This window comes from Stegostoma tigrinum, chromosome 26 (genome assembly GCF_030684315.1).
Source record: "Stegostoma tigrinum isolate sSteTig4 chromosome 26, sSteTig4.hap1, whole genome shotgun sequence".
Lineage (NCBI taxonomy): Eukaryota > Metazoa > Chordata > Chondrichthyes > Orectolobiformes > Stegostomatidae > Stegostoma > Stegostoma tigrinum.
This window is the reverse complement of record NC_081379.1, coordinates 21,290,714-21,317,531: the sequence shown is the minus strand read 5'-3', so window position 1 is coordinate 21,317,531 and position 26,818 is coordinate 21,290,714. Positions and strand designations below refer to the sequence as shown.

Below are 26,818 nucleotides of genomic sequence, written 5' to 3'. Positions count from 1 at the left end.
CAGGAAACCATCCTTGCTGCCTTCCGGGTGGCATCCCCCCGTCGGGGGTACGAAGGCAGGAGAATCCGGCTCTGGGTCAGGCTGGGGACACGCTGTTTCCTGCTTCCCGCCTGAAGGTTCCAGGGGGCCCTCCAGGGCCCCAGCGGCGCACGGCTGGGTGTCAGAGGGAGCCTCAGGATGCCTCCCATCACCTCGAATCGGGCTGCTGCTTTCCTTCTTCCTTGAGATCTTTAGCTTCTCCTTTGGGCGGGCCTCCTCCTAATCCCCCTCGTCAGAAGAGCTCTTATAGCCCCCCTGTAGCTGCCTCTTCCCGCCTGATGGTTGCGGTGCCGGGGCCCGCCAACGCGCCTTCCTTCTCGCCTTCCGGACCATCGTCCACTCCCCTGGGTCACCTGTCGCCTCCTCCATCGACTCCGGGTTGTCGGCGGGGAGAGGAGCCTGCAGGGGCGCTTTGCTGGCCTTGGGTCCGTACTGCAGGACTGGGCCCTCCTGCATGACCTGACCCTCCTGCTCATTAGTGGGGGGTCCTAACAGGGGCCTGGTGCCTTCCTCTCCTCCGGGGGGGGGGGGGGGGCTTGCCCCGCATTGCCCCTGCCGGCGACCTGGGCATAGGTGGTCCCCCGCCGTGGGCATGCCCTATAGAGGTGGCCCGCTTCCCCGCAAAGGTTGCAGCTTTTTTCTTGTGGGCAATCCTTTGCACGGTGTCCCTCCTCCCTGCAGCTCCTGCAGATGGTGGCTTTGCAGTCGGCCGCCAAGTGACCTGACCTACCACAGGCATGGCAGACTTTAGGTTGCCTTGCGTAGGTCAGGTAGCCCTTGCTCCCGCCGATCACGAAGCTGGACGTTGGGTGTACGATGCTCCCCTCCTGAGCGTCACCCTGACCTGCCTCTTACTGGTCCAGATCCCAAAGGGGTCCATGATGTTGGTTAGGTCCCCTTCCACCTTCACGTACCTTCCGAGGAGGGTCAGGACATCAGCTGCTGGCACATGCAGGTTGTACATGTGTACAGTCACCATACGGCTCCTCTGCACCAGCATCACAAACAGCGGGACAGCGGTTAGTACAGAGGGGGCCCTCACCTCCTTTCTCCTTGAAAACCCCCAGGAAGCGCTCGCAAAGCTTGGCACTCCTGAAGGTTACATCGTAGGAACCTCCTCCAGGGAAATCCTGCAGGCAGTAAATGTCCGCAGCAGCGAACCCACAACAGTCCAACAGGACCCTCTTCACGAAGAAGGTGCGGTCCACAGGTGCACCTTCTTCCACCTTCTTCACGGAAACACGGATGGTGTTCCGGACCCCCTGACCCGGGGCACGAGCACTCGCCGCAGCCATATTTGCAGGTTGGCTGCTCCCCCTGAACCAGCGTTAGGCCGAAGCCAGCATTAAGATCCACCGGTTGCAAGGGTGCACAGCCAACCCGACGTCTTCCTTCCACCTCCAACACAGTCGCGTTCTCCTCTTCTCGGTTCACAAAAGAGTGGGTCTTTATTTTGTTCCAGATGTAAGCTGGTTCACTGAGCTGGAAGGTTAGCTTCCAGATGTTTCGTCACCATTCTAGGTAACATCATCAGTGAGCCTCCAGTGAAGCACTGGTGTTAAGTCCCGCTTTCTCTTCATGTGTTTAGGTTTCCTGTGTTGGTGTCATTTCCTGTGTTGGTGATGTCATTTCCTGTTCCTTTTCTCAGAGGGTGGTAGATGGGCTCCAAATCAATGTGTTTGTTGATGGAGTTCCAGTTGGAATGCCATGCTTCTAGGAATTCTCGTGCATGTCTCTGTTTGGCTTGTCCTAGGATGGATGTGGTATCCCAATCGAAGTGGTGTCCTTCCTCATCTGTATGTAATGATACGAGTGATAGTGGGTCATGTCGTTTTGTGGCTAGTTGAAGTTCATGTATTCTGGTGGCTAGCTTTCTGCCTGTTTGTCCAATGTAGTGTTTGTCACAGTTCTTGCAAGGTATTTTGTAAATGACGTTCATTTTGCTTGTCTGTATGGGGTCTTTTAAGTTCATTATCTGCTGTTTTAGTGTGTTGGTGGGTTTGTGGGCTACCCTGATGCCAAGAGGTCCGAGTAGTCTGGCAGTCATTTCGGAAATGTCTTTGATGTAGGGGAGAGTGGTTATGGTTTCTGAGCACGTTTTGTCTGTTTGTTTGGGTTTGTTGCTGAGAAATCAGTGGACTGTTTTCATTGGGTACCCATTCTTTTTGAAAATGCTGTATAGGTGATTTTCTTCTGCTCTTCATAGTTCCTCTGTGCTGCAGTGTGTGGTGGCTCATTGAGATAATATTCTAATGCAGCTTCGTTTGTGGGCGTTGGGATGGTTGCTCCTGTAGTTCAGTATTTGGTCCGTATGTGTTGTTTTCCTGTAGACGCTGGTTTGAAGTTCCCCATTGGCTGTTCGCTCTACTGTGACATCTAGGAATGGCAGTTTGTTGTTGTTTTCCTCCTCTTTTGTGAATGTTATGCCAGTAAAGGGTATTATTGATGGTCTTGAAGGTTTCCTCTAATTTGATTTGTTTAGTGATGACAAAGGTGTCATCCAGGTAGCGGACCTAATGTTTGGGTTGGATGATTGGCAGAGCTGTTTGTTCGAGTCTCTGCATTACTGCCTCTGCTAAGAACCCTGATATCGGAGATCCCATGGGTGTACCGTTGGTTTGTCTGTAGGTTTTGTTATTGAAAGTGAAGTGCGTGGTAAGGCATAGGTCCACTAGCTTGATGGTGTTGTCCTTGCTGATGAGGTTGGTGGTGTCTGGTGTATGTGTCTTCTGTTCTTCTAATAGTGTAGTCAGTGTTTCTTTGGCCAGGTTGATGTTGATGAATGTGAACAGGGCTGTTACCTCAAAGGAGACCATTATTTCATCCTCTTCTATCTTGGTGTCTTTGGTGTTCAGGAATTCTTGGGTGGAGTGAATGGAGTGGCGGGAGTCTTCTACTAGGTGTTTTAGTCTTCGGTGTAGTTCCTTGTCTAATCTGTACCTTGGTGTTCCGGGTAGAGAGACTATGGGTCTGAGGGGTCTCCAGGTTTGTGAATTTTGGGTATTGTGTAGAAGCGTGGTCTGTTGGATCCATCTGGTTTCATTTTTTGGAAATGTCTCTTGTTTAATTCTCCAGATTTTTGAAGTTTTTTGAGTAAGGCTGTGATTTGATTCTCTAGTTGTGGGGTCGGGTCTATGACCACCTGTTGGTAAGTGTCGGTATCTGCAAGCAGTGCATTCGCGCTGTCAATGTAGTCTGTTCGGTTTAGAATGACTGTCAAGCGTCCTTTGTCTGCAGGTAGGATAACGGTGTTTTTATCTTTTTTGAGTCCTCCTAGTGCTTTCCTTTCTTGTGTATTAAGTATGATTCCTTCCTTTTTCCTGCTTAATGTTGGTGCGACTGTCTGACTGATAGTTTGCTGGGTTTCTTCTGTGAGTTCGTTGTCTTTCAGTGTTGTTTCTAATGCTGCTAAGAAACCTTTCTTGTCCGCATCCCAGAAGTTGTAATTTAATCCTCTTACTGAGACGGCTTTTTCAGTGTCTGTTAATGGTCGGTCAGATAAGTTTTTTTTATCCATGCTTCTGTGCTGCCTGTGTTGTTATTTTGTGTGTGTTTGTCTAGCTTTTTCTGCAGGTCTAGTTTTTTCGTTTTTTGTGTTTGCCACTGTCTAATGTCTATGGCTTGTTGTACTGTGCCTGTCCATTCATGGTCTGTCGCGTTAGTGAGTAAAGTTTTTTGGTGGGAAATTTCCCGGTTGTATTTACGGAGTCTGTTGTGGGCATCGTTGATCATTTCTCTTAGCATTCTGTGGCTGTTTTGCTCTGCTATTCTTTAGGCTAGTGGGGTGTTAAGGGGAGGTTTGTATTTAAGACATTTAGTTTAATTCATGTATTTTATGTGGTAGTAATTAGAATGCCAACTTTCACAATCATTTATGGGATCTAATGTGCTGAGCATTCAAGGGAGATTGCTGTTTGTAACTCACAACCTGAATAGAGTCATAAATCACAAAAGGAGGTTGTTTGGCCCATTGTGCTAATGTCAACATTTGGAAGGAACTCTCTTAACAGTCCACTCCCCTTTCAATCCTCATAACCTTGGCAGTTATCTCCTTTTAGCTTTTATTTCTGAATTTCTTTTGGAATCTTATGCATAGAAAACAAATTCTGTACTCAGAGTGCATGTAACATAGTCAGATTTAATAACTCAAGTGGAATTTAATTGACTCAATGTAATTGTTTCTACCATATTTTCATGAATCTTGTCCATTTCCTATTTTATTCCAAATTTTTATCATTTGCACGTTTTGTTTTAATTACCATAAAATATATGGCTCGTTTAGAAAAGGTTTTGATACTCATGTGCTTTTGGGAAAGAACTTATGTTTTATATTGGGGCAATGGTCCATTTAAGAACCATTTCTGAAATAATAACTTTCAGTGCTATCGCTCTAGTCATCGACATCAGATTCTTGACAACCAAGTGACCCTTGAAGGATTTATTGTGGAACATGAGAAAATGATGAAAATTTCCACAAAGAATGGATATTCCCCTCCAACAACTGAAATCAAGCATGATAATGTTAGAGAAGGGGGCTCATTTGGATTGTATGGCCTATTACCAATTCTATGTTTATTTTGCTCCAGCAATTCCTCCAGTGTCTCCACTAGCTGCTACTTCTTACCCAGTGGGTGCTAGAACAGAGAGATGGAGATAAATGTCACAAAACACTAAAAGTATTCGGGCAGATGCACTTACAAAGGCTTGTAGGATCCTGGGCTTTATGAACATGGGAATGGAATCTATAATCAAGGAAGATAAGATGAACGTTTTAATAAACACTGATTCAGCCTCAGCTGGAGCATTGTGTCCAGTTCCGGGCACTGCACTTTATGAGAAGGCTAAAAAGGAAAAGATTTATGAGAACGATTCCATGGATGTCCGACTTCAGTCTTGTGGATTGAATGCAGAAGCTGGAGTTTTTCCCCTTAAAGAGAAGGCTGAGAGGAAATTTAATGAAGGTGCTCAAAGCCATGTGGGATCTCAGGAGATAGGGATACATCATTTCTATTAGCGTAACAGTTGAAAGTTAGAGGATACTGATTTAAGATAGTTGACAAAAGAGCCAAGAGTGACATAAAGAGACGTTTTCTGACAAAACAATTGTTTTGGAATGTACTGTTTATGAAGATGTTGGAGACATAAACAGTTAGGAATCTCAAAAGGGAACTGGATATGCACCTGATGAAAGACAACCTGCATGTCTGTAGTTAAAGGACAGGGTGTGGCCTGGTTCAAGCGTTAGAGTACTGTGGCCACTTTGACATTGCCTCTTATATTGGTCTGCCATCATAATAGCTTCTCTGGAAACCACTGTTCAGCTCCCACTATTTGATATGAATCCCGCAAGGAACTCTCAATGGATACTTAAAGATAACTACTTGGAAGATTGTACTGGAATTTTGACATGATGTTTAGGGAAGATATCCCACTCTAATTCTGAGGAGACCAAATTCTGCGTGGGATGCATAGGTGAAATAGCAATTTCTTTGCCTTTCAATCTTCTTTCCTTCTGTCCTGACGCATTCATGTCTAGAGTAGAGTTTCATAGAATCTATACAGTGTGGAAGCAGGCCATTCTGCCCTTCAAATCCACATTGACCCTCTGAAGAGCATCCCACTAAGACCCAAAACCCTACCCTATTGCTGTAACCCTGCATTGCCCATGGCTAATCCACCTAACGTCCACATCCCTGGACACAATGGGCAATTTAATATGGGGGGGAGGAAGCCTGAGCACCCAGAGAAGGTCCAAGCAAACCCTGAGAGAATGTTTAAATTCCACACAGGCAGTCGCCCAAGTGTAGAATCAAACCAGGGTCCCTGGTGCTGTGAGGCAGCAGTGCTAACCACTGAGCCACCGTGTACCCCAGTCAGGAGACCGTTAGAGGACCATGAGATAGAGGAGCTTGCAGGAAACATCTCTGGTATTTTTCATGTATCAATCCAGACTGTAAGTTATCTGGTTATGATCATCATTGAAGCAAACCTGATTGTGTTTTACTCACCAAACCCACCTGCTGTTACAGCAGAACCACTGACTGAACTCTTTTTCCACCTTCTAGGGTCTTTGTTGGATAAGGCCAACCTTGTGCACTTTTTCCCTGACAAGGGAAAGGTGCTGAGACAGCTTTTGCACTTCTAGTAACTCATTATCTGAAACTGAGAACTCAGCATGAACTATGTAATTAACCTGGAAGGTTATTGTTGGCACAATTCGGCATCACATGAGGTTGAACATTTGCCTATTGAGCAACCAGGAATCCACAAACGAGTATCTTTCATGTAAACAGCTTGCACAAATTGTGAAATCTGCCAAATTCGCATCTTGAAAATAACAATGGAACTGTCCCTTTAACATTTCTGACTTAACGACAGTATTTTCAAGATGCCATAACAGATTTATACTTTAATAGAGTATCATGTTTTACAGGGGGAACCAGGAATAAAAGGAGAACCAGGAGATAAAGGACAACCGGTAAGCTCCAAATACAAATTAGAGTACACAACTGTGTAAGGTTGTGAGCAATAGTCTGTTTAAACTTGGGTGTAACTGAATTAAATTTGTGAAAATTAGCTGATCAGCAACCTGTTAAAATAAACATGTTGGATTTAAATTACTTATTGATCTGATAATATTTTTCACTTCCAAATATTTGTTGAATTATTCAACCTTGTCATACTTTAGTCCAATTTTAGATATTTCTGGTGGTATAAAGTCTAATTTTGACTTTGCTGTTGGCAAAGAATATTTGTGTTCTGCTTTATGGACACCACAACATCCCATTTTATATTTTTAGGGTAGGCTACAATCTAATCAGCCGTGGGTCATATTGAATAACAGAGTGGCTCAAAAAGACTGAATGGCCCACTCCTGCTTCCAAATCATGTGCATGTCTAGAACTGTTGCTGGAGGAGCAATATGGATGTGTAAAGTGCCCCTGATATTGGTTTTTCATTGTCTCCATGTCCCTGCTAAAGGAATGGATTCAGCAACAAAAATAAAGCCAGACATTGGTTCATTTTTGCAATGGGTTTTAGTTTCCAAAAAAAAATTCAAGAAACAAAAATTTCCAGAATATAAAAGCGTCATCATTGAAGGGTTATGGCTGTTCTAAAACAAATACATTCATCTGGGACTGTACAATGTGTATGCCCATTCTTTGTCAGTGCAGAAAATGGTTATTTAGCACACAAGTTTGTAACAACATTGTAATCTATTTTAAGCACAGCACTTAATGCAGAAGCTGTACAATTTTGCATTATAATTCAGCAACAAAATAATGGCAGGTAAGATAGGGACCTTGGTTTCAAATTCAAATGTTGGAATGAAGGGTTCACAGTTGTGATGGCTGGTTTCAATTCCTATTAATGTAGCAAAATTCTTTCCCAAAATAGTTACTTTATGAAGCAGATTTATGAAAACTATTGCCCTCCAAATCATAAAGTTACAAATGATTTGTTTAATCAAGAAGAAAAATTACTGAGTTTGTTCATTTTTTTGTATAGTATTCCTTCTGTTTGTCTAAATGTAACATTTAAAATATTTAAAATTACTCAATAGTATCTTCCTTTCATCAGTTTCCTGGTTAAAATGATTCAACTTATTCTAAAGTTTACAAATTTTAATTGGACAAAGGTACTTTAAAGAAAAGCTTACAGAAGGGATACTGTCTTGTTGCAGATGCAAAAGCATGAATAACTGAGCTGCTTGAACTGTGTGCGCACACACGTTGTGTACCTTGTTTACTAATATCAACGTAAATACCAGATTTGACCTGTTCTCGCTTTCCTACAGGCAGTAGTGAACAAAAGGTACCAAACTTTGATTGCATTATAATATAAATGAATCAAAACACACTTTATTTTTACATTAACTATAAAGCTTCAGCTAAAACCTGTGCAGTTGAAGGATAATAATTCTGCAGTGTTCAACACAGTATTTTACAAAGTTTGTGATGTTGACAAATTTGGACAGATAGATTGATACTACATTTAGTCTGATTACACAAACCAACTTATGTTTTCATTTTCCTCAAAGTTTCCCACACCGTATCCCTTTCACAGCCAAGAGATAGAAGAAATTGCATCCATTTCTGCAATGCCAGATGACAGAAATATGATAATCCCTTCTTGTGACTGAACCTCCAGGTTTCTGTTGATCTGAAGATGTGCCTGTCCTTTGCTCAGCATTCTTCCCTGGTGTGCAGTTAAATGTGGAAAATCGTCCTGTGGATGCTGGAAATTGTGAAATAAAAGCAGAAAGTTTGGAAACATTCAGATGGTCAGTCCAGTGGGTCATACTGGACTCAAAATATTAACTTTGTTTCAATCTCCACAGATGCTGACAGACCTGCTGAGTTTCTCTAGCACATTGTTATTCTTTCAAACTGGTTCCAAGCGGTTCTTGGGTCAGAACATTGGAGCTTCATAGTCGAACTCTTGCACCTAAACCATTTATAACTAGATGTCGGTCCCAAGCCTGTGTATTATTGATCAGGTTTTAGATGAGAATAGTTTGCAAGTAGATTGAATGACATAGATTGGCCATCTAGAATTTAATTTGACACAGAAATGCAGCGATAACTAAGAAGTAAAACATGGTGAATTCTACTTTACAGAAAGCATTTTCATGAAAAGGAGTGATCTGAGAATAATGAAGTCAACCTTTTTGCTATTTCTTGCAGCAATCAGAAAGTAGCAACTATATCCCAAAGCAGGTGGATGCAGCTTAAAAGCAGTACCAAGTGAGCCATGCCAAATTTTAAGTGCCTCTCACTGGCTAGATCTTAGTCTCCCTTGCTAAAACATGGCACACATGGTTAGCATGACGACAACCTCACTCTCTCCCCCTCCCCCACTGCATCCCAAAACCAGCCCAGCTCGTCCCCTCCCCTCACTGAATCACAAAACCAGCCCAGCTCATCCCCGTTCATAAAATGTGAGGCTGGATGAACACAGCAGGCCCAGCAGCATCCCAGGAGCACAAAAGCTGACGTTTCGGGCCTAGACCCTTCATCAGAGAGGGGGATGGGGTGAGGGTTCTGGAATAAATAGGGAGAGAGGGGGAGGCGGACCAAAGATGGGGAGAAAAGAAGATAGGTGGAGAGGAGAGTATAGGTGGGGAGGTAGGGAGGGGATAGGTCAGTCCAGGGAAGACGGACAGGTCAAGGAGGTGGGATGAGGTTAGTAGGTAGGAGATGGAGGTGCGGCATGGGGTGGGAGGAAGGGATGGGTGAGAGGAAGAACAGGTTAGGGAGGCAGAGACAGGTTGGACTGGTTTTGGGATGCAGTGGGTGGAGGGGAAGAGCTGGGCTGGTTGTGTGGTGCAGTGGGGGGCAGCTCATCCCCGCCTCCCTAACCTGTTCTTCCTCACACCTATCCCTTCCTCCCACCTCAAGCCGCACCTCCATTTCCCACCTACCAACCTCATCCCGCCTCCTTGACCTGTCCGTCCTCCCTGGACTGACCTATCCCCTCCCTACCTCCCCACCTATACTCTCCTCTCCACCTATCTTCTCCTCTATCCATCTTCGGTCCGCTTCCCCCTCTCCCCCTATTTATTTCAGAACTCACTCCCCATCCTCCTGTCTGATGAAGGGTCTAGGCCCGAAACGTCAGCTTCTGTGCTCCTGAGATGCTGTGTTCATCCAGCTTCACACTTTGTTATCTTAAATATACGGGATCCCTGATTTACAAACATCCACCTTTCAAATGCTTGCACTTATAGACACGATTTGATACGGAGGTATAATTTTGAAGATGCACCATACAAACATCTCCTGTACTAGCAAATAACTACTTTACATTGCCCTTGCTTTGCACCTCGATTTGTCGAAAAGTCAACTTGTGAACGGACTCAAGAATGGAACCTGTTCGCAACTTAGGACTGTTTTTGCATAACTCAGAAGTGCTTTGTCGTCTCAGGTTGTGGTTATATTGCTGCTTTCATGTTAATACATTGGTATGAAGGTAGCAACAGTGCAGCAGATTCTGATCCCAACCTGAGTCAAAAATGCAGTTGACCAAAAGACCACAAAAGTAAGTGCAGATGAGATAAGGTATTCACCTCATCCAGTTCATCCTCCAAAGCCTTATGATGCCATCTTCTGAATTTTTCAACATCTAACCACCTGTCGAATGACACTAGAGCTTTTGCCTCCAATACTCTAAACTGGAACACTGCACCAGATATTGATGGCTATTGAACTGAAGGTGTATTGGATCTGAATTAATGCAGCCCGTGGTAGCAGGAAACATAACAGCCAGGCCACTTAATCATGGTGACTGGGGTCTCTGGATTCTGTGTCAGGCTGCAAATGGCAGCTAAACCTCCCCAGTTAATTCCAAAGGGCAGCTACAGGATTCCAGCTACTACTGGCGAGATTTCAGTTAAGCTCATTACCCGCTATCACAGCCAATTAATGGTTGCACAGGAATGAGAAGGAAGCCACACAGGATTCCTAAATACATTTTGAAGGCCCTCCAGCAAATCCTGTCACTGCTCCCTCTGGCAAGTGACAACTGCAATTTACCAGCAGGATTTCTGCATCTGAGGACTTTTGATATGCATGAAGGCTGACAATAGCCAGCTACATGCCCGACTCTGTCAGGCCTTGCCCACGGAATTGACAGAGGTTCCCTGTTGGTTTTCTAACCAATAGGTGAATCCCCCAAGGTACTGACAAAATCATGGGCAGTGTTGAACTTGCCTTTTACTCCTTTCTGCTTGCATCCCCTTGCATGATAGTAGCAGTGCTGAAGACTAACTGTTTTAGTTCACTGTATCTTTATGCAGTCACTGTTTCCTCCAGCAGACTATCACATACTGTCTAGGCATGATGCACTGTGGAGTCATTTTATAGGTTTGGACTGGTGACTTGAATGTCTGACATCAATTTGGACCTCACAACATGGTTTTCTGTTCTTATACTTTTCACTTATATGCTTTTGGAATCCAGAAATGTCGGTTTTGTTTTTGAATAGACTTCCCTTGCTACATTGAGACTTCTAACCCTGATATCTGCAGGGCTGACAGCTATGTGTAGATACCTGGATGTGTACACTTGTGATTTCTACCCCTGGCCTTGGTGATGTGAGGTCAAGGAAAGTTACCTTAGGATTACTGATGGACTGCACCATCACTTGGGCCGCATCTTGAGTGCTTGTTTGATCAGGGAAGCCAATGATACCAAGGAAGCCTTATGTGATAAGTTGGTAGGGGAGAGAATGCTGGGATTCCAAATCTGCCCCACACCCCTCTAGAATATTTTTTATAAATCTGCCCAGTGGGTTTAATGTAGCTACTTCTGTTCTACCAGGTGTGGGATGAAGACAGTCTTATGCCTGAGGTCTCCTTCTCCAGTCACATCTCTTCTTCTAGGAGACTTGTTATTTGGCCCTGTCTCAACCAAAGCTTTACAGGAACTGATGAAAGGAAATTAGCCAAATTTAGAGACCTTTTCCTGAATTTTGGTTGATAATGAACTAGACAGGCAGTTAACTTTGGGACCTCCTGGGTATTTGTACATGCTAACTTAGACTCTCTGATTTCTCAACATCTCCAATGAGTCTAAGGTCCAATTACTGCCAGCAAGATGGTCCATATTCCGCCTTGGAAGCCTACAACCCAATGGCCTCAATGTGCACTTTACTAGCTTCAAAATCTCCCCATCCTCAACCTCATCCCAAGACCAGCGCTTCCCCATCCCTGCCTCCTAGATCTGTCCATCTTTCTCTCCCACGTATCCATTCCTCACACCTCACTGACCAATCCCCACCACTGCATACCTTTTCTCACCTTTACTAGCCTCATCTCCACCCTCCTTGACCTGTCTGTCTTCTCTCTCATCCTCTCCGCTCCACTGTCTACCTGCTAACATGCACCCCCCCAACTCTATTCATTTCAGAGCCCCTCCCCCCCCATTTCTAAAGAAGAGTCCCAAACCGAAATGTCAGCTTTTCTGCTCCTCTGATGCTGCCTAGCCAGCTGTGTTCCTCCAGCTGCATACTGTGTTATCTCTGGGCCATATCAAATTGCATCTGCCATCTCTCTACATATTCTGCTTTCGTGAGCTATTTTGCAATACTCCTATAAAAAGGGAAGATAAGGATTATTTACCTCCAATATCCTCGAACAGCTCCCAGTAGTATTGGTGGAAGCAAGTCATCAACATGCATTATCACCTCACGTGTATCAAGAAGGTTTAAGGATAAAAGGAACAAGTCGAAGATGAGTTATATTACCAAACTATGCATGAACATTTTCATTAACCTGAGTGTGTTGGTTTTGTCTTTTGTTAACCTAATGACTTACTCAGTAATTAACTGCACAGTTTAACAAATTCAGCCATTGGAGAGCCACTTTAAATACAGTAAAGCTCTTAAATCTATTTAATGCATTTCCCGATTCTGTAAAATCTGTTGGGTATACAATGGCTATTTTCTGTTAGGGATTTGTGACTGCTGTTTTGAAAATATGTTGTCCCATTGCTGAACTCTTCATTTCTTCCTTTAAATTCTGTAATCACTTTATTTGAAATTGATATTTGCGTTTCTTTTGCTCCTGTGAAAGAAACTGCTATGGTCACATAACCATCATTGTGTTCCTGATGGTGCTGCTGTGAAGCTCTTGGTAATAGTGCATGCTGTTTTACAACTCAAACCTGTATTTCCCAGTCATATCTACCAACATGGTTTCTAGGTTCATCGGTTACGGTTGATAGTATATTCAATGATTTCTGCATGTTTATTCCAAACCTGTCTGACTGAATACATTTTGACTATTCAAAAAGGAAAGTTACATTAATTAAGTCCAACAATTGTGAGAGTTGTTCTTTGGATATCTTTTTCTGTACAAAGCTGAATATACAGCTTCACTTACAAAAATGTAAAATAAACATGTCAAATTTCATCAGTCTTATAAACATGTTATAAATGTGGCGGGTGCTTCAATCATTTACCTGTTCCTCATGCAGCGGGAAGGGGATACAGCTGTGGAAATGTCATTAAAACTGTCCTCCATTTATGTTGGCTTGTTGCATGACTTACAAATTATGTGTGCTGCCTGACTCTAATAATTTGCATCCGGCTGCCCTATTTAGCAGAGAAATATCAGCATGCTGATCTGTCCTCCTTTTGCATCTTGCCTTGTACAACATTTCAAGTAATAATGATATGCAGTTATTTAAGATACAAGTTGCATCTGTACTAAAAAGAAAATTTCTCCGTAGCCTAAAACGCAAAGTAAATGGTTTGAACGTAATGTTTGCATTCTGCCTAGTGAATAATCTGTTAGATCTGTTAAGAAAAGTGTTCCAAGCTAGCTTGTTTGGAAGTGTTCTTTTTAAATGTCTGAGCTCCAAACGAATGCACTGCAATGACTACCCAAAAGTAATATCTAAATGTTTGCAGTTTAGAGACTGAAATGGAACCTGCATGCAACTGCCTTTGTTTTGGTCATTCGTGTGGAATGCTGAAATTGAGGCCAAACCCCTACCAAAAACAAAGGAGGATATGACAGCAAGTCAGTTGCTGGCATTTCCCTTGATGGCTGTATCTGTCTTCCACAGGGGGAAGGTATACACCAAATCCGGGAAGCTTTGAAGATTTTAGCAGAGAGGGTATTAATCTTGGAGACTATGATTGGTATTCATGGTGAGTAAAGGGACTAGAAAGATGTTTGCACCGAGTCTTATGGACAGGCACAACTGGTCACACAACAGAACATGAAAAAAAATCAATACTTAATACTCAACTTGTTCACAACAATAGCTTCTGGTTTTAAGTAGGTAACTCATATTTGATGTAGGGAAATGTTATACTTAAAGCAAAGGATGCTGGTATAATGTTGAAAATGTTCTTTATTGTGTGTCTGAGTGTGATGTCCAATTCTCAGTACAAATCCTTACTGTTATTTGTGTGTGTATGGGGTTAACCAAAAACCCAGACACTGCAACAGTGGGAACTAGGAAAGTCCATGCTATACTCCAAAATGTATTTCAATGGAAAATTTAAAATGACCTGAAAGTTTCAATGAAAAACCTGTAAATAATCTTCAATCCTATTTAATTAAATCAAACTTGTTTTCCTTCTTTATTGTTATTAGAACAGGTACATTTACTAAAATGAATTAAAGCAATTACTGAAAGTAATAAGAACATGGCTGGCCTGGTTCCCAAGTCCTGATCGTAACTATATTTTAACTGGGGAACAAAACATTTTCTGTTGCTGTTTTCAATCTCCACCAGGCTGTTAGTTGGCAGATGTTCCAAGATCTTCAAGCTGAATTAGAAGTTCTGGCTAGAAGGGTAACCTTACTGGAAGCCATCGTATGGCCAGGTAACCAAGTGGTCAACCATTAAAAGTTGCAGTGTTTGTTCCAACAAGTGACCTCCAACATTTGTTACAGCTGAGCAATATGCTTTTTGAAGTGACAATGAATTATATTTTGTTATACACATTTTATTACTGTATTTAAAATGTATTTCTGATGATCTTCAGGTAATGGATGAAAAGAGGCCAGTGTGTATTCTGTGTAATGTTCAGAAAAATGATTCCATTTGTTTCAAAAATGAGATTTAAAAAAAACTAGCTTGAAAATATCACACCATACTAAGCTTTACAAAAAGCTTTTATAATTTGACAGCTTGTAATCTATACACTTCGCTATGCAATTGAGAGATAGTTAACAAAATCATGGCAAGAACATGTAACTTAAGTGAGAGATGAGGAGGCACTGTAGAAAGCATTAAACTACATAATATGTAAAACAGAAAGTATTGGACTGTTATAATTTGCAAGTCACAGGAATCCATTTTGGGATGGCTGTTAATAATCTGTATAAATGATTTGGAGAAAGGATTGTGATCCAAAATGTTGAAACGTGATCATACCAAATTAAATGCACCAGCTGATGATGCCACCCAGAGTGCAAAATCCAAAGGGAGTGCCTAGGTAAATGGGTAGATGGAAGTCAATCCTATGTTCATTGGTACCCATACATGTGGGTGAACACCATATAATGAACACCTATTCACAGGTGCTATTAGACCAGGCATGTGTGGAACAGGGCTCTGTTGCTTAATGGGCTTCAGACACTCACCACCTGGGAACTCACATGAAAATGACCTCTTGGGAAACATATGTTTTGCTTCAGGCACATGAAGGAACCACTTTGTGAAGTCACCATCCTCAGAGGTAGGTTGTGTGGTTCAAATTGGATGATATAAAATAACAGCTGCAACGAAGTTACTAACTTGCTGGTGGCGCTGGATTAATTTCCCAGGAAAGTGAGAAGGAACAAAAGGTTAAAAGAAATTAATAAAATGTCTAGTAAACCCTAATAAAATCTACCATTCAACACGTAAAATTGTGAATTACATTGCAGCAGAGTAACTGCCTCTTTATGCCCTTTAGCACCCCGTTTATTGCAATGTCTATCCCTGCTTTTCATGCATTTTTTGCTTACACTATAGTCATTCCATCGACTGAGATTGAATTATAATGTCTTTCAAAGTAAAGTTTAATACAGTTTATAAAAGAGACTCATTTTATACCAATGCTATCTGAGTTTGCATTTTCTGTGTGTCGAGTGATTGTTGCATTGACTTTTACAAACAGGTAAATTCCTGTCTTGTTCATAAATTTGTTTTTGTAAAAGTAAATTGCAGAATCATAGTCAGACAGGCACAAAATTAATATTTTAGCTAAAATGAAAACACATTGCACATTGCAAATCAAACATCAAACAATACGTAGATTGCTAGAGCGGAGTTAAATATTAAAGAGTTCTTGTGTTTCTTAGTTTTTCTAGTGTGATCTTTACTTTGCTACTTAAAGTGGCTTCTCATAATAATTCAGACAATCCCAATATCTTTATATTTAGTCAAATAATATATTAATTACAGAGAAATATAAGTTTTTAATGTTGAGCATGACAGTTATAATTGCCAAATAATTTATAATGATATTAAACTTTTTTTATAGCTGGTTAAAAATGTTAAGATATTATGAAAACTCAGTCGTTAAAAGAGGGGAAAGTCTTTGCTTTCTTCAAAATGTACAATGCAACCAATAATTAGCCACATTAATAACTTACTGTATTTTTAAATACATATTGAAACATATATAGATACTACCATTCAAGCAAAGTATGAGCACAGTATTAGGGCACTTTGATTTCCAAGTTTTATTGATGCAAGAAATGTGTACATTTTATATACAACAAGTTACTTAATGGGCTTTTACAAGTTGTGTATAAGGGTAGGGTTTTACACATTTGTTGACAGTGGGGAGTCTAAAATTCCCCAGATGACTTTTTCGCCATCCTCTTGCCTGTCTCTGACCTGTACGCAATTTTAAATTGTCCACCATCACCCTAACTGAGGCCTTTTAGTGGGAAATTAGTGTCTGATAATTGCCTGCATAAAGGCTACTTCCCATCCAGGTGGTGGAAGTCGTTCTGCTGCAGAAGCAAGCCCAGCAGGTCACCGTGCACAAGCCTCAAATGAGATTGGAGAGTGCCTTTCTTAAAGACTTTTTCCACTGGCTGCTGCCCCAACTACCCATCCACGAGATCTGCCTTCTGTAGGTGCTCCATTCGCCAGTGGCTTCTCTGCCTAGTACCCCGGACCGCTCTACACTCTACCCCAGTCTTCTCCTCTGGACTTTGAATCTGGGGACTGTTTGCAATCACAGCCCTGGCCTCTGGTGCCATTGGCGCTGTTGGGACCACAGAGCTGCCAATCTGTCAGATTGGCCAGCAACCGCTGAGGCGGAACTCCCATCGAGTTAGGAGCAGACGTGCCCTCTCCAGTCAAAGGGCATTAAATTGGTGTGGGACTACGTAGCTAACAACTCTTCGGGTGTCAGGGCAGGAAACTGTTGGTACCTGAAAATTCCTACCCCCTGTGTCTGACAATAATTACATAGTGTTGTGGTTGGTTGGCTTGCCAAGCTGGTTGGTTGTTCCACAGACATTTCATCACCCTGCTGCGTGGGAAGATACTACATTCCCCCGACACACTCATCACGCTACCTTACATCAGGAACACATCTGAACTGACCACAAGACTCCTACAACCACTGGGCATCAGAGTGGCACACAAACCCACATCAACCCTACGACAACTCCTAACCCGAACCAAAGACCCACTACCCAGTATGGACAGGACCGGTGTCATATTCAAGATGCCCTGCAAACACTACATCGGACAAACAGGAAGAAAATTCGCAAGGGTACATGAACTGCAATTAGCTACAAAAAGAGATGACCAATACTCACTCATCTCTATCCACAAGAATAAGGAGATCGACCAATTCAACTGGGACAGCACCAAGATCCTAGGACAAGCAAAGCAGAGACAAGCACGGGAATTTCTAGAAGCCTGGTACTCCAAGGAGAAAGCCATCAACAAACACATAGAGCTCGACCCAATGTACACCTCACTGTGACGGAAAACCAGAAGTGAGGTAATCCAGTTCAATGCACTCAAGTTTTAATAACAGGCAGGAAAATACAATGGTGCTTCATCGGAGGCTGCACTGATGATGTTACCCAGCAGGGTAATGAAACGTCTGTAGAACAACGAACCAGCTCGGCGAGCCAACCAACCACAACGTGCACAAACCAAGCTACAAATCTACTCTAAAACCTTAATTATATAGTATTGATATTCTTCAGACAATATGGGTTCAACATCAAAAATCACATTCTAGAGCAATTGTGAGAGACTGAGCTCAGCATCGCATTCTATCAACACATTCTATGGAAAAATTGGACTTATCGAAATGAAAAAATGCTTAAGAACCAAATTATTTAGTGCTGAGTAAAGTAATCCAATACAAACTGTAAATTCTAGTGCAGCAAATGCAGCATTTACTTCAGGTACAAGTTGCCAAATACTGAATTTAAAAGTTTTTAAAATCCTCTCAATTCTCGCTACGTTTATATTGCAAAACATATGATAAATTTAATATACTAAATTATCACGGTCCTCTGCAAAATGGTTGCTGCCTGTTTTATTTTAATGTCCATTAATCAGGCTGTTTGTCAGGTTCAATGTTTCCATTTAAATGCATTTTCTTCGACATCTTCCTTTGTTTCCTCTCCTCATGGCGAAGCATTGAACCTATTAATGTGAAAAGATCCATTCTACAAAATACTATTTCTTTCTCCTGTGTTGTCACAGATGCTGGAATTTCAAAAGTATATCTCAGAATCACTCAACTTCAATAAATCAAACTGACTGAATTGTTTTTGAATCATAGAATCCTTATAGTGTGGCAGCAGCATTGTGTCTACACTGGGCCTCCAAAGGGCATCCCACCCAGAATCCACCCCATAACTCTGCATTTCTCCATGGCTAACGCACCCAGCCTGCACATCCCTGGATTCTATGAGTGATAATGGGAACTGCAGATGCTGGAGAATCCAAGATAATAAAATGAGGCTGGATGAACACAGCAGGCCCAGCAGCATCTCAGGAGATGCTGCTGGGCCTGCTGTGTTCATCCAGCCCCACATTTTATTATCCTGGATTCTATGGACAATTTAGCCTGGCCAATCCACCAAACCTATACATGTTTGGACTGTGGGACAAAAACAGAGCACCTGAAGGAAACCCACACAAAAGCCACCCGAAGGTGGAATTGAATCTGGCTCCCTGGTACTGTGAGGCAGCAGTGCTAACCACGCATAGTTTGGAGATGGTCTGATCTTACTTTGCCTGTTTTCCCTGAGGAGACTGTACTCATCCTGAATCCCATTCCCACTGTTGTTTGACTATAATGGATATATTGAATAGCCCACAAAAATTGGCGATGCATGATTAATCCATGCCCAACAATCTGCCTATTCATTTGAATGATCTCACCATCAGCATTGCTTAAACAGGAGCCTATATTACATGTGGCAAATGCCAGTTGAAGCTAGACTGCGCTGCTCAAAGTTAGCTTGCACTGCTTAAAAGGGAGGTATATTATGGCTGGAGCAAATGCTGCAAGTTGTCAGAGGAGCATAAGGTGGCACAGTGTGGGAGAGTGTGGGCTTCTATGTTTTAGTACTTTATCATCCATTTCATCAAAACCTCCAATGTAGAATGGAAGTGCCTTGTATCATCAATGGAAAAGGAGAGTTTCCCACTATAGAAAGGGCAACAGGAGCAGATATCTACGGAGACTGTTACTATGAATCAAGGCCTAAGGATCTGGACATAATGCCACAAGAAGTTCAGTGTCATTATATGAATAATTGAGAGAATGCACCTTAAGTTGCCATGACTCTGTTTGAAGCTAATGGTACAATTCAATGTCCAATTTACTAATGTCCCATTTCTCCCCTACCAACAAATCTATAAATAGGGTCTCATGCCTATCATGTATATATCTTACTGTAACATCACACTCTTTGCACAGATGCAAGCCTTACACATTCATCTCTGAGACTGCATACATTGCCACTGATTTAATCCCATTAACAAAACCGATCACACACCATCCACTAGCATACTTGCTTCACTCATGCAGGACAAGGTGATTTAAAACTGGAGAAAACTGAACAAGACAATCATCCCAAATCTGTTCTAAATCCTGTGGAGGAGATAGTGCTGGCCATTGCTGAAACAACCATTGCTGAGGATGTGCCAGTGCAGGGCTGAAACTGTTGAAGATGATGGCATCTTTATGCCTAATTCTTCCACCACATCCTATTTTGCCTCCCATCTTGCACTCTATTCTCATTTATAAGCTGCAGATGGTGTAAGCTTGCTCTTCTTACTTCCAGCCCAACCCTCAACCCTTTCTGCTTCAGGTACCTACTAGCTACAATCTGGCGAAGGAGCAGAGGATCAGTGAAAGAGTCTGAATAAATACATCACCTCCACTTGAATTTGACACTCAGTCACCAGCTCAAACACTGATAGTATGTGTATCTTAGGGAGAATTTTGGGATACGCACTTACTGAAAAATTAGGCAGAAGTATGCTATAGCAATGACAGAGGGTAAGGATAGCACAAAATACAGTTTACTAAGATTATCACATACAAATTCCACTGTCTTGGACCAGGGCTTCAATGGGGCATGCTACAGGACAATGCTGATGGATATCTGTGGCAAAATGCTTGATTCATTGGGAAGCCTGTCAGATGGTCTACAGTCAGTACTAAAGAGCATGGAAGCATCTAGCACAAACCTTACGCAGAGCTGAATGCAGAAATTGGAGCCATCTTTTCCAGCATGGACTGTGACCAACTCTGTTCACATACTTGCAAACCGAACCATGTTGCAGTATTTGATGGGCTAATGATGCTACTTTGCAGTGGAGAAAGTAGTAGCATGAGAGCCAATTTCAAATTAAACAGGAAGTGAACTTGCCATGTCCAAACTCTTTCATTCCCATTCCCACAAACCAACATCTAACATGGATGATAGGCCTTGAATACACATCAAGCGGTTCTGGAACACCTCATGAGTTAACAGATTTTCATCTGCATTGCAAACGTCAAACTTAATCTTAAGGCAAACCTTGAAATACGTTTACATACACCTGGCAAGGGGACCTGGATAGTCACATTCAACAAACATGACTACGTGAACAAAATGCATTCTGTGCTCAGTGATAGTTCAAAGTATATTTTTCAGTTCCATTACGACACTTGACTACACAGCCACCTCTCTGACAAGCTGTAGAAGCTCTTGAACCACGTAAAGGTGGTTATCTGCTTGCTAATATACATCTGGTAGGATTCATCCTCACAGGTCATTACCAATATTCCCTCTAATTTTCTTTTCAGCTACGCAGCGCAGGTCCCTCAGGTCCAATGCATGCAGCAATATATGAAACTGGCACCCATCACCATAGGCAGATCCTTGGAGTAACGGAGTTCATACATGAACAAGCTGCTCGAGACACAAAAGTATGATTCCATTACACCCTATTTTATCTATGACTGGCTCTGCACAGCATAAATTAGCCAAATGGTTGAATGAGCTGTTGCAACCACTTTTAAATTGGTTTTCCACATAAATTATGCAGGATATCTTCATTTTTGTAAAGATCATGGCCACGCTGATGAAATCACCATTCATTCTATATTTCAGAAGTTCATGAAGGAGACCACGTCCAAATTCCCTGACCTTGGTGATACCTGGTTCACTTCTGATTAACCTGAAAGTGGAAGGTATCTCATAAATTTGAACAAGTGAAGCTAGCTTCTCAAGCTGTTAGTAACAATATACTGCTGCCTTGCCAAAAAGACATTTGCCTGTCACACCAATAGTAATGTGATATATGAATTTTAGTGCTGTTGTGTTGTCGGATAGGAAGGCTGGATGTCTCAACAACTGACGGACCATATTAAACAATACTCACAGCTGGTACCATGCTTGCAAGTTTCAGATTAGATGTGATTCTAAACACAGGACCCTGTTTTGTGTTCCGAAAGTGAATTCAAACATACATTGCACCATTTTAGTTGGTAAAAATGAAAAGCATCATACAGACTACCAATTCTGATGGAAATGCCTTGACCAGTTGGAATCTACCTGCCTATCTGAGAACCAAAACTGACAGTCATGATTCTGCTGCATGTCCATGTCAACAATAGTCCAACCAATCAAGAATAACTGTATTAATTATTGTCCCTTTTCTTCATATTTCTTTCTTGTGACCTATCCTGGTGAGGGCAAGATGAGAATCTTTGACTCCTTGTCTCTTTTCAATACGCAGATGTGTGGGTTCCTTACTGGAATAAGCAACAAATGGTGCTCTCCCTCTGATTTGCCATGATGGCTGAAATGCACTTGGCTCAATGAACTGCTGCAAATTGGAGACTGTGCATGATCCAATGCCTATGATCACATCTCTGTAGATATTCCTTCTAGTAGAGTTGCTGTGTGCTACATGTAAGGAAATGTCTGTCCATCGAGTGGCATACTGTATGTTGGACAACCTGCAATCCCAGCAAAGCTGCATGCTTACTCTATCTGCTTAACCCTGGAAAGTATGAAAGAAATTAAAGGATGGCAAACTGCAAGATGTTGCAATTGTCCCCAACTACAGGTCTCAATGACCCAGAGAGAGAAACCTTCATTCACATGGTCATCCTCAAAGCCAGTGGCAATGTCAGTCTTGTTCTGATTTGTGATTGATGATTGCAATGTAGATGTTCTTAGCAGTGCAGACATCTCTCACTTTTCTCCTGGCTCAGGTTCACATTGGAAAATAATGTTCCTAAACAGTTTGGGCATATGTGGCCAGTTGCCGAGAAGCATCCCCTCTTCAATTGTTTTGTGCAGATATTGTGAACTTAGTGAGCAACATCATTCAACACACACCACTCCCAACAGACTTCTGCTACTTGACACATCAAATGCGTGAAGATTTGTAGCAACAGCCAAAGGAGATCAACCTGCAAGAGGTTGATGATCCCGTTAAATAGCCATCTTGCAGACTACATATGCACATCTGCAACAGTACGGCAGCTGTGCAACTTGCCCATAAATATACTCACATGTTGTATTTGTGATACCCGGCTATCAACTTATGAGAAAAGACAGGTTCATAGTTCAAAGTTATTAATCTTATTGTACCAATTTTTAACACGTTTGATATGCATTCCCTTTGTTCTGGTCAATTCTAAGAAGAGATTTTCTTACCCCACAAAAATAGTTCACCAATTTATTTTTCAGATGCTGGGTATTCCTAGTATTTCTATTTTTATTGCACTAGATGTTTGAATTTACCTGATTGTTGTTAAGTCACAAGTCACTTCTTCTTCTGATTTAAAATAACCATTGCACTGTTGTTAATTGCTAAAAGATATTATGTATATTAAAACTGAGAGAGCTTTCACTTTTTAAGTTACCTATCAAATTGTGGGTGGAAATGACTAATTTGATAAAGGATATATTGAAACACTTTTGGATGATTCCCAATTCTTTAAATCTATACGTACAATCTGAAAATATTTTCTCATAATTTTCTTCCAAAAAATCCTATATTAATATTAGAGAAGCAACCGAAGAGAAATCAGTTGCTTTGACATAAGCATGTAGTGAGTAAACATCTTTGGGTCCTTAATTTTGCAGACTCATTTCTATTATTGGCAAATCTGGAATTTCCCTTTCCATCTTATGCAGTAATTTCCTGTAATTTTTCCAAGCTTTACTAAAACTAAAGTCTTTTTGTAACACCAGAAGCTCAATACTGACTCTAAGTGATGAACCTGTAGAGGATGGATTTTAATATGTCTAAATTCCTCTTTCAGAATTTTGAAGATAATCTGAAAAAGATCATGATTGCTGTCAAGTTGAGAATATTCTGCATTCATTGCAAAATTCTCTCCATTTTAATTGGAATGTTAAGCCATTTCTGTCAAAAAAGTAGAATAATGAAAATAGCAAAGAGGAATGTTTGAAATTAATGTATACATACAGTACCATTGCGCAAAGTTATTGCCCCCGACACATTTCAAATTCTGACAACTAAATTACAACTAGTAAAATGCTATTTTTTGAAGGTCAATATTCTAGATGTACAATTCAACCTGCATTGTGAAAATATAAACCTAGGATTCAACAAAGCACTGATGATAGACAACTTAATTTGTTAATTATTTGCCTTTCTGTTCTTTACTTGTAGATTATTACAACTCTATTACAGCCCAGTGAACTTTCTGTACAACTCAACTTACTATGTTGTCTTTATCATAACAGAACCTGATCATGGATCTGGAGTAGATCCTTACGCTACTGTACCTCCAAATTTCTTCAGAGGCAAGCGAGGCAGCTTTGCAGCCTACAAGATTATCTCACACAGGCTTGCACATAAAACCGAAGAGAAATGATTATGAACAATGTCAGTGACAACAAATGTAAACTCTGTGGTGCCTTCCTGAAACAACGTGGTAAACTGGGGTAAGCAGATTACCAAACCACTGGAACTGTTCATAAAGTATTTGTCCTGTGTATAATACATCAGTGGACTAACTTGATTTGCCTTGTCCAACTGCGAGCATTTTGCTCTACTTGTGCTGAAAATAACTTGTGTTTTAGGCTGCTGTCTTAATGGGAATCTCAGAGTATTGCTATAGATATCACAAAATGTTTCACCATTTGATGACTATTCTGTATTTTTTCATAAACATAGCCATTGGTGAATATTTCATAAAGCAGCCATTATCCTATATTTGTGAAAGTGTTTACTTTGCATTTACTTCCTATCACAAGTAGATTACTTTTTCTAAAATGCTGTATAATCATACTATTGTCAGTTTAAATTTTGTATTTCAAAGATAAATTAGTTTCATTACATGGAAAAAAATGTTTAATGAGACAGTGTCCCTTGGTCACCTCCTTGCATACTGCTCTCTCTGGAATGGTTATCTGCTCAATTTATGACAGATTATTGACTCTTTGTTGGATTAGTCCATTCCAGTTTATGAATCTAACATCTCTGTGCACTCAGGGTCTTTTTTTCTAGTGTTTTTGATTTGAAGTAGGTTTGCCAGTAATGATTACTTAATTGGAATGTAAACAGTTTTAGATCAAAGGGAATTAACAATTACAGAGATATAGATTTTTAAAGTTTTCTTCCATTTTTAAAAAGCGTTTTCAGCGATCAAGAAATACAGACTTTGCAAATAGTGTAGTTGCATTTGAATGTCCACTTATACAGCCCACCTCCCTCACATTGGACCTTTATAAATTAAAGCTGGCATCAGTTTGTGTTTGAATACACTCTGAGAATTGGAATGAATGTTTGGGAGAAGTTTAACAAATGGGATCCTGTCTCTTTAAATTATATTAGAGCTTAATTACTGATCATTTTACTTGTATGACAACAGCAGTAAGGGATGGTAAAGCAAATCTTGAAGTGAGCCATTTGTGTTGTTTTCCTATGATCGGATGAAATATAATTTAGAAATTTTATTTTGTAGCAAATTGAGATGATGCGTGCATTGCTGAAGGTATCAATCCAAAGGAACACTGCCTTTCCCATCACATTTGAACATTAGATATCAGTAATTTCTAAACATTTTAAAAATCTTACTACAAGTTGTGCATTTTAATTCTAAAATGCATACACTAAAATAGATAGCAAATCAACAAAAAAAGTGGATTAATTGCACATCCAATTTAATACTCAAGGAAATAGAGGACTGCTACTTAAAATTTTAGACCAAATAAATGGAACATTTTACCAGCAAAGCATGAAAACATACTAAGTATTTATGTACAGATATCTCTGAATTTGTACTTGAAGGTAGCATTTCAAATAGAGTCATTCTGGGCTGTAACTGAATTGTGTGTGTCTTAATGGTGCTCAGTGTGCAGTGTTTGACTTTCTGATTAAAACAACATGTTTCTGTTCTCAGTTTGCTATTTGTTTATTCGCAGATTCTGTATTATGACAATGAGCTTTTAATGCAGGTTGCTAGCAAAGGTATTCAATTAATAAGTATATTTACAATGTACAACTTTTGGTACCACTGTGTTCTCATATCCTGTCTTAAAGGGCTACTTATTTTCATGTACAGAGCACTGTTTTATACCAACTATGAGAAGTATGTCAAAAATATTCATTAAAAGGTAAATTAAGTCTTTTCACCAATTTGTTTTGATGCCGTTCTTTACATTTATAAGATATCTTATTGCTGTGTAAAGACAAAAAAAATCCTACAAGTTGTTTGTGACCAAATTTGATTAAGCTGTTGTATATTGTTAGGAACACATTTGAATTAATTTTCTTTATGTTTGTATTCTTCATGACTTTTCATATAATTCCAAATGTGACAGCAAGTACAAGTTTAGTGTTTGGCTATCCAAAACTGCTGTATTTCACTTTAATTGACACTGTATGCAGCATGCCATTTTGGATTTGGCACAGGTATATGGAAAACAGATTTCAAATCATATCCATCTGTCCACTATCCCCTTCAATATAAATAAATAGTATTGACCGTGCTGAAATATAACATTAAAATTTGACCACTGGGCTTGAAAATGTAAGGAATATTTTATTGTTACGTATATGTAACAAAAGACTAAACAATACTCATATTTCATTTTGTGACCCATTCAAAAGTTGCATCGTATGGCCATATTTAAGTCATCTTTCAGGAACCTGTGAAGTTATTTGTTTCTGCAGAGGATATTAACTAGCAGTATCGATTATAGTCACTTGGAGGTTGTTTTCACCTTTGCCACTGTCACAACAGCATCGTCTCCAACTTGGTCTTCCACGAGAAGATTAATGGCACCTTCTATTTTTCCTGAAGCAGCCAATGCTAAGGCAGCCTTTTCAGTTGAAAAACCCATCTGTTTTAATTGCTGTAATCTGAGAGAGGGACAGACATTAAAAAAGAGTTCACATAGGATTATGTGAAATTTTTTTTTATTCTTTCATGGAATGTGAGTGCTGTTGGCAGGGTTAGCATTTGTTTCCCATCCTTAACTGCCCTTGACCTAAGTGGCTTATTGGTGGTCCAAAACACAACCATGATACTGTGGACCTGGAGTTACACGAAGGCCAGATCAGGTAAGGATAGCAGATTCATTAGTAAATCAGATAGTTTTTAATGACAATTGATCTTATCGTCATGGTCACAATATTGATGCTCAATCCCACATGTTATTAATTAATTTAAACTCCAAAAGCTACAGTGGTGAGATTTGAACCCATGTACTCAGAGCAATAGCCTAAACCTATGGATGACTAGTCCAGTGACATTACCAATATGCCACTATTACCCCCACAATTATATTTCTGCAAATATA

General features: G+C 40.8%; 2 protein-coding genes across 5 annotated transcripts in view; one reads left to right on the top strand and one right to left on the bottom strand.

Moving 5' to 3' along the window:
* emid1 (EMI domain containing 1) overlaps window positions 1–25,648 on the top strand; it is a 325,227-nt gene extending 299,579 nt beyond the window's left edge. The window contains exons 13-16 of one of the 4 annotated variants that reach the window (XR_009447269.1): window positions 6,473–6,517; window positions 13,611–13,695; window positions 14,289–14,379; window positions 23,756–23,774. Coding sequence is in view for 3 of the 4 variants with exons in the window: in XM_048556572.2 (XP_048412529.1) it covers window positions 6,473–6,517; window positions 14,289–14,379; window positions 23,756–23,886 (267 nt within the window). In the remaining variant the exon portion in view is untranslated. Of the gene's footprint in view, window positions 1–6,472; window positions 6,518–13,610; window positions 13,696–14,288; window positions 14,380–23,755 lie in introns of all 4 variants that reach the window. The other 3 variants (XM_048556572.2, XM_048556573.2, XM_048556575.2) reach the window with 3 other exon arrangements.
* Window positions 25,649–26,038: 390 nt separating this feature from the next.
* The window catches only part of rhbdd3 (rhomboid domain containing 3), a 29,210-nt gene continuing 28,430 nt past the window's right edge, over window positions 26,039–26,818 (bottom strand). The window contains exon 5 of the mRNA XM_048556576.2: window positions 26,039–26,378. Within this exon, the coding sequence (XP_048412533.1) occupies window positions 26,219–26,378 (160 nt within the window). The 3' untranslated portion in view covers window positions 26,039–26,218. The remainder of the gene's footprint in view (window positions 26,379–26,818) is intronic.